At 35.1% G+C, this 13531-nt stretch overlaps 1 protein-coding gene across 1 annotated transcript; it reads left to right on the top strand.

Annotated features, from left to right (window-relative positions):
• The first annotated feature begins 43 nt into the window (after window positions 1-43).
• LOC133200714 (trifunctional enzyme subunit beta, mitochondrial-like) lies at window positions 44-11658 on the top strand. Its single transcript, XM_061336490.1, has 15 exons — window positions 44-174; window positions 1344-1388; window positions 2439-2559; window positions 2885-2916; window positions 3783-3850; window positions 3981-4068; window positions 6625-6815; window positions 7091-7183; window positions 7273-7360; window positions 7544-7668; window positions 7860-7987; window positions 9337-9424; window positions 10840-10914; window positions 11001-11165; window positions 11363-11658. The coding sequence occupies exons 1-15, from the start codon at window positions 114-116 to the stop codon at window positions 11399-11401; spliced, it is 1407 nt and encodes a 468-aa protein (XP_061192474.1). The 5' UTR covers window positions 44-113; the 3' UTR covers window positions 11402-11658.
• Window positions 11659-13531: the final 1873 nt, after the last annotated feature.

Genomic DNA, 13531 nt, shown 5'->3' with positions numbered 1-13531 from the left:
TTTACACAGAAGATTCCTACAAGTGCTCAAGCTTTTATTAAACCTAGATTAGGGTCCAAAGAGCAAGCAAACGGACGACATCAACAAATTGAGTGAGGACGGTTGGAAGAATAATGGCAAGTCCCGTTTTAACAGCTGTGAAGTATGCAAATGCCACAAGGTGCATTTTCAGAGGTAAAATTTTTATTGTAAATACATCGAGTTAAATTTGTGTTAATTTAGTTAGATAAATGGAAACCATGGCATTGGTAGAATTTGACTTTGAAGAGTGGTCAATGTTCAACATAAGTAGAGTATTCTCCATACCATTACTTCATTAACCGCAGTTGATAAATCTGGATAGAAGAACATGATGTGTTCAGATGTTTTTGTTTTAATTTTTCAACCAAATTAGGAAAACAGTGCAAGCCAGGTGTGTGGGATCAAAATTTATTCAGTATGGGAACTAAGTAGAAGGTTCTATCGTTAAAATGATACATGTCCTACGGACCTGGTGAGGGCCTGTCCTGATACACAGTTAGAATATTCTAACTATATGGGAACAAAATAGTCCGAAATATCTGACGTTTCCAGGCGTTTTCATGATTTTGATATTTGAAGTGCCAAGAAAACGTCAGAAACGGTGCCATTATGAAAAGTGGAAATTCATCGCCTCACAGGAGGCAGCATTCTTGGGTTGATTTTCGATACATGCAAACTGAATTTAATATCTAACTCGTATGTTTTCAACAGTACAATGCTTCTAGTACTTACCAATATCGCTTTTATTGTTCTTTTGTAATATAAAGTGTCTGGTGAAAATTTTATATCAAACTGTCGAGGTAAGCTTTGATTTCTTGCATTTTGAAATCTTGTGAGACTTGAATCAAAATGTGGAGTGATATTTTCTTTGAAGCAATATTGGCAAGAACTAGAAGCATTGTGCTGTTAATAAGTTAGGAGTTTGACATTTAATTCAATTTGCAGGCATCGAAAATTGAGTTCAGTTTGGGGCACTGAAATTTCCACTTTTCGTAATGGCACCTGGCACATCAGGTATCAAAATTGTGAAAAACACCTGGAAAATGTCAGATATTTCGCACTAAGAACAAACCAGCATTGTGGTGACAATTTTTTGCTTTTTTTTTTTTATACATGTATATACTTTGCACTGTGTCTTTTGAGAAGAAAATAAATTGGCATGGTAGTTGTGATGAGAAGACAAAACCTGTTCATTGACACCCCCCCCCCCCCCTAAAAAAATGAGAGAAAAAAGAATAGGGGGAAAGACAATAACAATTGCCTTGTTTCTTGTTCACAGTGAAGTCACTGTAGTTTGTTCAGACTTTGACTCTTTTTTTCAGATGCAGTTAGATGTGTCAGCACCACTTCTTCTCTACAGTCTCCCCGTAAGTCATATTTTTAATTGGAATGCCTTTAGTTAATTAAATTGGAAAGTATTTCTGTGTGTGTTAATCCTTTGATGAATTGAGACCTTTTATGTTATCCTGAATTATAATTTTAATGGGGATTGGGTACAAATTAAACAGATTTTGATTTGGGGATAATAAAGACCCAAAACCTCGTATTTTCTTCTTTTAAAATTAAAATTGCCTGCAGTGATACTGTATTTTTGTATTTTTTTTTCTGGGAAAAATCTATGATGATACCAGGGCCAGAACTTTTGAAATCTCTTTTAATCATCTGTGCTTTTGATACTTATCATGACTCACATAAAACCCTGACCTTTGACTTCCAAGTCAATTTCTTAGTCTTTTTGCAAGGAAGCTAGTCAGGGCCATTACTTTTTTTCTTATCTTTGAACTTGGGCTTATGATATTTTTGTGTACAATCTTAAATTTATAATACAATATATGCCAGGACCTACATTTAAATTAACCTCTGACAGCGAAGTCACAGTAAATTTGTCATTTTTTAAGGCAAGAAAGCTTGTAGGGTTATTCCTTCTGTTTATCTTTTGGCTTAGGTTTATAGTGTACAACAGTGTATTTGACTTAGGTGTATCATTATTCAGATCTGATGTGATACTTGGCAGACAAAATTGTATACCCCACTGAGCTACCAAGAAAGCCATTGAAAATGCTACTGCCACTTTGTAATTCTCTAGAGTGCATCCGTTATCATTGTTTTCCTCATATACTAGTTTGTCCAAAACTTGATGAAGTCAACAATATTTTTTTATTGGCAAGCACAGTTGTCCAGATTTATGATATTTAATTCTGAATTTCATCTTAAAAAAAAAATTATGTGTCTTTGTCATTGTGACTTCCATTTAAATGGTTTGATAAATTAGAAGAAGGGGGCTAAGTGTATTAATATTACATTTTGTTGTATTTGTTCATTATTGTTACTTGTCAGTTTTTGTCATGTTCAATAGGTAAGATTTATATTTTTAAATAAGGAAACAGGTTTGAATATTTTCTGCTGTACTTTTTTAGGGAGACCTAAAACTGGAGGGAGAAACATTGTCCTTATAGATGGAGTCCGTACACCTTTCCTCCAGTCCAGTACCACCTACAAAAACCTGATGCCTCATGATCTAGCCAGAACAGCTCTCAAGTTAGTACATGTAATTATGTCTGTTCAAGAAATTTCACTGAAAACAAAAATTAAAACTTTGTTACCTTTTTTGGAAAAGAAAATATCCTTTCAAATCAAGGTTTATCTAAAACTTATAGCAAATGGTGACATAGGTATGTAATTCCTTTGTTATATGTATATGCATAATGTTTTGGAATGAAATTTTGAAGAAAAAAATGATTGTTTTAACCATGCCCACTACAAGCAAGTTTTACATTATTATTTTAAATCTGTTTTACCTATTAATTACGTGCACACACTAAGTTTATTGCAACAAAGAAAGGTTTCACACTATCTTTTTCAGAGGTTTACTGAAAAGAACAGCTGTTAACACAAGTAAGTTTATATCTATCTTTGATGAATGATATTAGGCCTATCAGAGTCAAAAAAAGTTAATTTTAACATTTTGGTACTTAATTAGTAATGGAGATTTTATGAATTGTAGACAAACACATAGATAAATTCTGTATTTATCATTTTGAATGTGTTGTTACATGTAGATAAATTCTATATTTATCATTATGAATTGTGTGGTTACACATACTAGATAAATTCTGTATTTATCATAATGAACTGTGTGGTTACATGTAGATAAATTCTATATTTATCATTATGAATTGTGTGGTTACATGTAGATAAATTCTGTATGTATCATTATGAATTGTGTTGTTACATGTAGATAAATTCTATATTTATCATTATGAATTGTGTGGTTACATGTAGATAAATTCTGTATTTATCATTATGAATTGTGTGGTTACATGTAGATAAATTCTGTATTTATCATTATGAATTGTGTGGTTACATGTAGATAAATTCTATATTTATCATTATGAATTGTGTTGTTACATGTAGATAAATTCTATGATTATCATAATGAACTGTGTTGTTACATGTAGATAAATTCTGTATTTATCATTATGAATTGTGTTGTTACATGTAGATAAATTCTGTATTTATCATTGTGAATTGTGTTGTTACATGTAGATAAATTCTATATTTATCATTATGAATTGTGTTGTTACATGTAGATAAATTCTATAATTATCATTATAAACTGTGTTGTTACCTGTAGATAAATTCTATATTTATCATTATGAATTGTGTTGTTACATGTAGATAAATTCTGTACTTATCATTATGAACTGTGTTTTACATGTAGATAAATTCTGTATTTATCATTATGAATTGTGTTGTTACAGCTGATATTGAGTATGTAGTGATTGGAACGGTCATTCAGGAAGTCAACACCAGCAACATAGCTAGGGAGGTCTGTTCCAGTACAATTCTTCCATCAAATATTTGTATTAAGTAGATATTGTGGCTATTTTCATGAATGAAAGACATAGAATCTGTTTACAGTTCCCTCAGTACATGATATTTATTGGTTTTGATTACAGGCCTCTCTGGGGGCAGGATTTTCACAGAGGACACCAGCTCATACAGTGACCCAAGCCTGCATTTCTTCCAATCAAGCTATATCTACAGGCATGTAAACTAGGTTACTTTTAAAAATATACTGTACATATATATCATTGTACAGTCACTGTCTACCAGTTTGTAATCAGTGATTGTTGTTTTCTGTACATACATGTACATGTACATTTCAGATGATGCAAAATGTGCCATTACTGAACAGTTTTGTAGTGCATTTGACCAGACTATTTTTTAGGTCACCTGAGTCACTCAGGTGACCTATTGCTATCTGTTTTCATCCGTCAGTCGTAAACTTTTGAACATTTTCAGCTTCTTCTTTTGAACCACTGAACCAATTTCAACCAATTTTGGCATATAGCATCAATGGGTGAAGGGGTACAAAAATTGTGAATTTCATGGTCCCTGCCCACCTGGGGCCTGAGGGGTGGGGCTAAAACCATCAAAATTAGTGCTATCTTTAAAAATCTTCTTCTTTACTCCTGGACATCAAGCAGTCAAACTGTTGGCATGATTGTAATTAGCATTGAGCCCTCTACCAAAATTGTGAAATTCATGGCCCCAGGGTCAGGGGTTCTGGTGCTAGGGCGGGGCTATATAGATCATATAGTGAAAGTGCATTATTTCTTTGAAAATCTTCTTCTCTGCTCCTGGGTATTATTGAAACAAGCTGAATACATAGTTGTGATAAGCAAGGGTGATACTACCAAAATTGTGAAATTCATGGCCCCAGGGTCAGGGGTTCTGGTGCTAGGGTGGGGCTATATAGATCATGTAGTGAAAGTGCATTATTTCTTTGAAAATCTTCTTCTCTACTCTTGGGTATTATTTAAACAAATTAAATACATAGTTATGATAAGCAAGAATGACTCTACCAAAATTGTGAAATTCATAGCCCCAGGGTCAGGGGTTCTGGTGCTAGGGTGGGGCTATATGGATCATATAGTGAAAATGCATTATTTCTTTGAAAATCTTCTTCTCTACTCTTGGGTATTATTTAAACAAATTAAATACATTGTTATGATAAACAAGAGTGACTCTACCAAAACTGTGAAATTCATAGCCCCAGGGTCAGGGGTTCTGGTGCTAGGGTGGGGCTATATAGGTCATATAGTGAAAATGCATTATTTCTTTGAAAATCTTCTTCTCTACTCCTGGGTATTATTTAAACAAATTAAATATATATTTATGATAAGCAAGAATGACTCTGCCAAAATTGTGAAACTCATGGCCCCAGGGTCAGGGGTTCTGGTGCTAGGGTGGGGCTATGTAGATCATACAGTGAAAGTGCATTATTTCTTTGAAAATCTTCTTCTCTACTCCTGGGTATTATTTAAACAAATTAAATACATAATTATGATAAGCAAGAGTGCCTCTTCCAAAATTGTGAAATTCATGGCCCCAGGATCAAGGGTTCTGGTGCTAGGGTGGGGCTATATAGATCTTATAGTGAAAGTGCATTATTTCTTTGAAAATTCTCTTGACTACTCTTGGGTATTATTTAAACAAATTAAATACATAGTTATGATAAGCAAGGATGCCTCTTCCAAAATTAAGAATTTCATGGCCCCTGGATCAGGAGTTCTAGTGTTAGGGCGGGGCTCTATTTATTATAGAGTGAAAATGCATTTATGTTTAAAAATCTTCTTCTCTGCTCCTGGGTATTATTTAAACAAACTAAGTAAATTGTTATGATGAGCAAAGATGCCTCTTCCAAAATTGTGAAATTCATGGCCCAAGGATCAGGGTTTCTGGTGTTAGGGTGGGGCTATATAGATCCTATAGTGAAGGTGAATTATTTATTTGATAATCTTCTTCTCTGCCCCTGGGTATTATTTTAACAAATTAAGTACATTGTTATGATACACAAGGATGCCTCTTCAAAAATTGTGAATTTCATGGCCCCAGGGTCAAGGGTTCTGGTGAAAAAAGGGGGGGGGGCTCTATTGATTATATAGTGAAAAAGCAAAATTTCCTTGAAAATATTCTTTTCTTCTCCTGGTTAAAAAGCAAAGAAGCTAAATGTATAGTTATGATGAGCAAGAATACTTCTTCCAGAGTAGTGAATTGCATGACCCCTGGGTCAGATGTGCTGGTGTAAGGGTGGGGCTCTTGATAATATAGTGAAAATGCATTAATTCTATTAAATAATCCTGTCTGCTCTTAGTGTTAAGCAGATAAACAAAGTGATTACTTATGATGGGCAAACTTCTGGTCCCAGGGTGAGAGGCTCTGGTGTTTCTCGCTGGGGGAGGGGGGGGGGGCTCTATTGATAAGTTTGTTAATATACTGTATGGTGATAGTGATAAATGGGGAACAGATTAGAACCTAATTTATGAACTGTTAATTAATACTAGATTAATTATTTTGTTGATCCTGATCACCCTATTTTTCTTGCTTTTGGGTAACAAAGCTTCACCTTTCAGTTCATTTTATACTCTATGGATCCTCTAAATTGTTGCATTATACTCAGGTGACTGTTAAGGCCCTTGGGCCTCTTGTTTAAATTTAACAAACATTGTATTGTATATCTTATCAATCTTTTGCTATGGCACTGTAAATGCTGACAAAATGTCAATAAATAAGTGATAGTTTATTTCCTGATTTAAGGTGTTGGAATGATTGCCTCAGGACAGATGGATGCAGTGATAGCAGGAGGGGTGGAGTTTATGTCAGATGTACCGATCAGATGGGGGAGGAAGCTTAGGCAAATGGCTCTAAAAATGAACAGAACAAAGGGGGCCCAGGCTCAGCTGTCCCTCCTCATCAGAACACTGGCCACCAAACCCAATCTTCTGGAGGTTTGTAATACTCAGTCTTGTGGAATTTGTAATACTCTATCTTCTGGAGGTTTGTAATACCCTGTCTTCTGGAGGTTTGTAATATCCAATCTTCTGGAGGTTTGTAATTCTCTATCTTCTGGAGGTTTGTAATATCCAATCTTCTGGAATCCTTTTAAAAATGTTGTAGATTCCAATGTGTAAGTGGTCAAAATTCACAAAATTTATTTCATTTGAGAATCCATTTTATTTCATAGTTTATTTTTAATCAACAGTTTGTAACTGCCATTTTGTAGATTCCTGCTGTGGCTGAGTTCTCCACGGGTGAAGTCATGGGCCACTCAGCTGACAGACTATGCGCTGCCTTTGGAATCAGCAGAATTGAACAGGTTTGATCAGAAAATAATATACCACAGAATGCATTTGCAAAATTTCATACATATCTCTAGTAATTCACTTTATATACCATTATTATTAGGATGAGTATGCCTTGAGATCACACACCAAAGCTCACTGGGCATCAGAAAAAGGCCTGTTGTCTGATGTTATACCATACAAAGTGCCAGGTAATGGGATGCCAAACTGTTCAAAACATGTAATATGAAGTAGAAATTCATGTACATCACCATAAGAACATTATTAATACTGTTGAGCTATTTGGAGAAATATTCTGACTTGCTGGATGCTTTGCACGTAAAGGAAAGCGTTTCTAGTTCAGTGTGTTACAGTTTGATTATCAATATTGACAGGTGTTGCTGAAACAGTAGTAAAAGATAATGGCATCAGACCCTCATCAGTGGAGCAGATGAGTAAACTAAAGGCAGCTTTCATCAAGCCCCACGGAACAATTACAGCAGCCAATTCCTCCTTCCTGGTAAGTTTACAGGGCACCTGTCAACAGTGGCTCTTACCAAATACAGTTATGTTGGTTATATACAAATTAGTTTAAATTGAGCATAAAGAAGTGTCAAGATAGTACCGGTAATTACATGTGTAAGAGCCCAAGAGAGAACCATCAGCAAACTTCTGTACTGTACACAAGTCCATTTTTTTTCTTTTAACCAGACTGATGGAGCCTCAGCATGTTTGATAATGTCAGAAGAGAAGGCCTTACAGCTGGGATTTAAACCCAAGGCCTATCTTAGAGAGTTTGTATATGTGTCTCAAGACCCTAAAGATCAGCTCTTGCTGGGGTAAGAAACTAGTTTCCTTTCATTGTACAATTTGTTCTAAACAACCACATCCTACCTTAGCAAGAAACTAATTTAGATTGGAAAATACTTTTCTTTAACTAATATTTGATAAAGGATTTTTGGCTGTCATGCAAACAAAGACATGGAAAGTTGAGAAAGTAATATATTTATCAGTGATTCTTGGAAAGAAAATAGTATTATTGTATTATGCTTATTGCATAGATCAAAGAAATCATGTTTTTATGCCCCACCATGAATATGGTCGGGGCATATAGTGTTTGTCATGTCCGCCTTCCATTTTAGCTCTGTTCAAAGCTCAGTTTCAAAGAAACTATCCAAGATATTTTTATAAACTTCATATGCTGATAGATATTGATGAGAGCTATGCAACTGCATCAACATTTTTTGACCTTGACCTTTCATTTGACCTTGACCTCACTTTTCTTAAATTAGTGTTTAGCTCAGTTTTAAAGATACCATTCAAGATAGTGTAATCAAACTTCATAAGTTGATCTATACTGATGTAAGCTATTCAACTGCATCAACATTTTTTGACCTTGAACATTCCTTTGACCTTGACCTCACTTTACTTTAATTAGTGTTTAGCTCAGTTTTAATGAAATCATTCAAGATATTTTTATCAAACTTCATATGCTGATACATACTGATGAGAGCTTTTCAACTGCATCAATATTTTTGACCTTGACCTTTCCTTTGACCTTAACTTAATTTATTTTAAATAAGGGTTTAGCTCAGTTTTAAATAAACCATTCAAAATATTTTTATCAAACTTAAATATGCTGATACGTATTTGTGAGAAGTATTCAACTGCATCAAAACATTTGACCTTGAACTTTCCTGTGATCTTGACCTCACTTTTCTTAGATTTGCATTTTCCTTAATTTTAAAGAAATCATTTAAGATATATTTATGTAAGTTTATGCACATATACATAATTTGGCTAGAATTTATCATCTATATCCAACTTTTTAGATTTCAATTTCAATTTAAAGAAACTATTCAAGATATTCTCATCAAATTTCATACACTAATACAAATTTTCATGTTGCATTGCTAATATACCCTCGGCGGGGCATTCATGTCCTAGGGACATATTTCTAGTTTGAATGTTGTTTGAAATTTAAAAGCCTCCGCCTTAATAATTATTTCCTGACCTCAGAGGTTATACTGTAACATTCATGAAAATGTGTTCTTTATTTCTTGAAGAAATATTAACTGCTAAATTCAAATGATACATGTTCTTTTTCTCCGAGTTTAAAAGAGTACAACAGTTGGAGGTGCTTTATGTGTACTTATTGGTGTGTTTTAAACTGTCACATAAATTTCAGTCCAGCTTATGCAACCCCGAAAGTTTTAGAAAAGGCAGGACTGGCCATGTCTGACATTGATGTGTTTGAGTTCCATGAGGCATTTGCTGTGAGTACACATGAAGTTTACAATGTTCAAGTATATGATATACTTTTTAGCTCACCTCAGCTGAAAGCTCAAGTGAGCTTTTCTGATCACTCATTGTCTGTCTGTCCGTCCGTCTGTCTGTCTGTCTGTCCGTCTGTAAACTTTTCACATTTTCAACTTCTTCTCAAGAACCACTGGGCCAATTTTAAATAAACTTGGTACAAAGCATCCTTGGGTGAAAGGGAGTTTAAATTGTTTAAATAAAGGGCCAAGCCCCCTTTAAAGGGGAGATAATCAAGAAAAGACAAAAATTGGGTGGGGTCATTAAAAAAATCTTCTTCTCAAGAACCACTTGGCCAGAAAAGCTGAAACTTTGGTGGAAGCATCCTGGGGTAGTGTAGATTTCTAGATTGTTCAAATCATAACCCCCGGGGGTAGAGCGGGGCCACAATTGGGAATCCAAGTTTTACATTGAAATATGTAGTAAAAAGCTTTAGAAATCTTCTTCTCAAGAACCACTGTGCCAGAAAAGCTGAAACTTATGTGGAAGCATTCTGGGGTAGTGTAGATTCTTCTAAATTGTTTGAATCATGACCCCAGGGAGTAGGGCAGGGCCACAATAGGGAATCCAAGTTTTACATTGAAATATGTAGTAAAAATTTTTAAAAATCTTCTTTTCAAGAACCACTGGGCCAGAAAAGCTGAAACTTATGTTGAAGCGTTCTGGGGTAGTGTAGATTCTAAATTGTTTGAATCATGACCCCAGGGAGTAGGGCGGGGCCACAATAGGGAATCCAAGTTTTACATTGAAATATGTAGTAAAATTTTTTAAAAATCTTCTTTTCAAGAACCACCGGGCCAGAAAAGCTGAAACTTATGTTGAAGCGTTCTGGGGTAGTGTAGATTCTAAATTGTTTGAATCATGACCCCAGGGAGTAGGGCGGGGCCACAATAGGGAATCCAAGTTTTACATTGAAATATGTAGTAAAAATTTGTAAAAATCTTCTTTTCAAGAACCACTTGGCCAGAAATGCTGAAACTTAAGTGGCAGCATCTTGTGGTAGTGTAGATTCTGAATTGTTTGAATCAAGACCCCAGGGAGTAGGGCGGGGCCACAAAAGGGAATCCAATTTTCACATTGAAATATGTAGTAAAAATCTTTAAAAATCTTCTCAGGAACCACTGGGCCAGAAAAGCTGAAACTTGAGTGGAAGCATCCTGGGGTAGTGTAGATTCTAATTGTTCAAATCATGACCCCTGGGGATAGGGTTGGGCCACAATAAGTCCTACAAGGGGGAAAATCAGGTGAAAAGGCCAAAGTAACTCAGGTGGGCATTGTGGCCCATGGGCCTCTTGTTTTGTTTTACCTGTGATTTTGTTGCTGGTGTGACACTTGGTATCCTTAGTTCACAGTTTTATTTTACTCTGTTTGACAGGGTCAGATTTTAGCGAACCTGAAGGCCATGGACTCCGACTACTTTGCTAAAAACCACATGAACAGATCTGAAAAGGTGGGTGTAACAATAGAAAAAAAAATTAGTAGTTTAATGCTTGTTTCATCTATTGCTATAGAGTTTTAACTTCGATTAAACTTCAGGTAGGGACCCCAGATCTGTCAAAGTTTAACCTTTGGGGAGGCTCCCTCTCAATTGGTCATCCCTTTGGTGCCACCGGGGTGAGACTGGTCACAACAGCAGCCAATAGACTTATTGATGAGGATGGACAGTTGGCCCTTGTAGCAGCTTGTGCAGCGGGGGGCATAGTAAGTGTGACTCTTATGTACTAGACATTGATGTATAAAGGAATTGGACGAAATTAAAATTTGGGAAATCTGATTACTAGTAAGAGTTGCATCTTGGTATAAATTAGTGTTGATGTTACAACCCAGTGCATTTCATAACAAAGATATTCTTATTAAAACTTAAGAATTAAGTGTAAAAAGCATCTCTTTATTTACAGGGGCATGGAATGATTGTAGAAAGATATCCACAAAAGTGAAAATCTCTTTGATCAATGCAGATTGTGATATAAACTCTCATATGTTGGACTTCCTCTGGTGTGTTGTCTAGTGGAAGAACTACAGTGCATAATGTTAGCACTCTATTTGTACAGAATATCATTCTTGTATTTATTTCATTAAACATGACTCCATTCTACTTAGTATGTTCAGTTAAAAATATTTCTCATATTTGCAATGTTCATACATGTATTAAGGGATGTTTCATGGGTCTTATTAAAGCAAATCAATACAATCACTGAGGTACAGTCTCATTTGTAAATATATACATGTATACTAATGATTGCTAACCTTAAAGTATTGTAGAAGCACTTTTTTCTGTGTGGTATTAATTTACACATGTATGCAGTCATAAATTTTCTGCATAAAATTGTCCCAGCTTACTTAAGTACATTTAAGGCATATAGAGGCAATCTAAAAAAATATGCACAATTTTCCATCAGCGGATGGAACAAAAATGATCCCAAAGAAATGGTCATTTTCTATCCATGACTCAGCCTTTATGCATTGTATATTACAAACATGTTTACTCCAGATGTTGTGTAATCTGAAATCTAGTCTATACTGATGAAAACTTTTTGTCCCTTTGGCTAAATTAAATTGTTTAAAATGTTGTCTAATCCGGAATGTTGTTCAATCCAGTCACATTCTATGGAAACAGTAGTGTCCAGATTAGACATGTTTATACAAATATTTTAAATTATAATAATAATTGCTTCAGTCTCCCCCCCCCCCCCCCCCCCCAAAAAAAAGATGCTTCAGTTGACATGGATTGACGGTCTTAGGACATACTGTAACATCTAGATAGATGGAAAAGCCCATACCATGATATGGCAAGTCAAAAGACAGGTGTATTATATAAACCAGAAGTCTCTGATGAGACTGTAGCTCTACTGGTCTATACATATAACAAAGGAAAAGTAGCACTTGGATTTGAAACTTCGCAACATGCAGCAATAAATAGAATAATGTATCTTAGTGTAGTCTACTTGTGTGCCAATATATATTGAAATCAGACCAAAACTGTAGGAGGAGTAGCATTTTAAAAGAATTTCACAGAAATTTCTATTTTTAGTAACCATGGCAACACCGTTCATCGAAATCAAAAACTGATGCACTAAATTATGTATCTTAGTGTAGTCTACCTGTGTGCCAAGTTATATTGAAATCAGACCAAAACTGTACGAGGAGTAGCGTTTTAAAGGAATTTCACAGCAATTTCTATTTTTAGTAACCATGGCAACATCGTTCATCGAAATCAAATACTGATGCATTAAATTATGTATCTTAGTGTAGTCTACTTGTGTGCCAAGTTATATTGAAAGCAGACCAAAACTGTAGGAGGAGTAGCATTTTAAAGGAATTTCACATAAATTTCTATTTTTAGTAACCATGGCAACAAAGTTCATCGAAATCAAAATCCGATGCTTTAAATTATGTATCTTAGTGTAGTCTACTTGTGTGCCAAGTTATATTGAAATCAGACCAAAACTGTAGGAGGAGTACTGTTTTGAAAAATTGTTTACAGACAGACGGACAGACAGACAGCTAGACAGACAGATGGATGGACAACGGACACCTTACTATCGCATAAGCTCTTCTGGTCTCTGACCAGTAGAGCTAAAAAAGGTAAGGTAGAGAGGATCCATTACAACCACATCTAGTAACTATGCATTTTAATTTGACAGTCAATTGCAATTAAGAGGGAGACCAGATCTTCCTTAATCCTTCTGCCCAATTTCCAGGAGCTCTAGATAGCCTCTGCTTGGCCAGAGATGCTCTGTTACCTTTAAAATGAAGAAAAGTCATCCAATAACAGGTGCACATCTTTATATAGTGAATAATAAGTGTAAAAATTTTCAGACAAAATCCAAGAAATAGTCTCCAAAAACAGGTCTGCACAAAATCACATCTACAGACAAATGGACAGACAGACGGACATGCCGATTCCAATATACCCCCCCCCCCCAAAAAAAAACTTCATTTGCGGGAAGTATAACTATATACCATATCAAACTGATTCATCTTGATACATACACTTTACCACTGATGCTAATTACCTCATATATTCAAGAAAAGTTCAATTGCTGATAATTTATTGGTGTAAATAC

Source organism: Saccostrea echinata, unplaced genomic scaffold (genome assembly GCF_033153115.1).
Source record: "Saccostrea echinata isolate AGI-Se365-2 ecotype Australia unplaced genomic scaffold, CSIRO_AGI_Sech_v1 ptg000041l, whole genome shotgun sequence".
Taxonomy (NCBI): Eukaryota; Metazoa; Mollusca; class Bivalvia; order Ostreida; family Ostreidae; genus Saccostrea; species Saccostrea echinata.
Note: the sequence above shows the minus strand (reverse complement) of the source record. Positions and strands in the feature narration are given on the sequence as shown.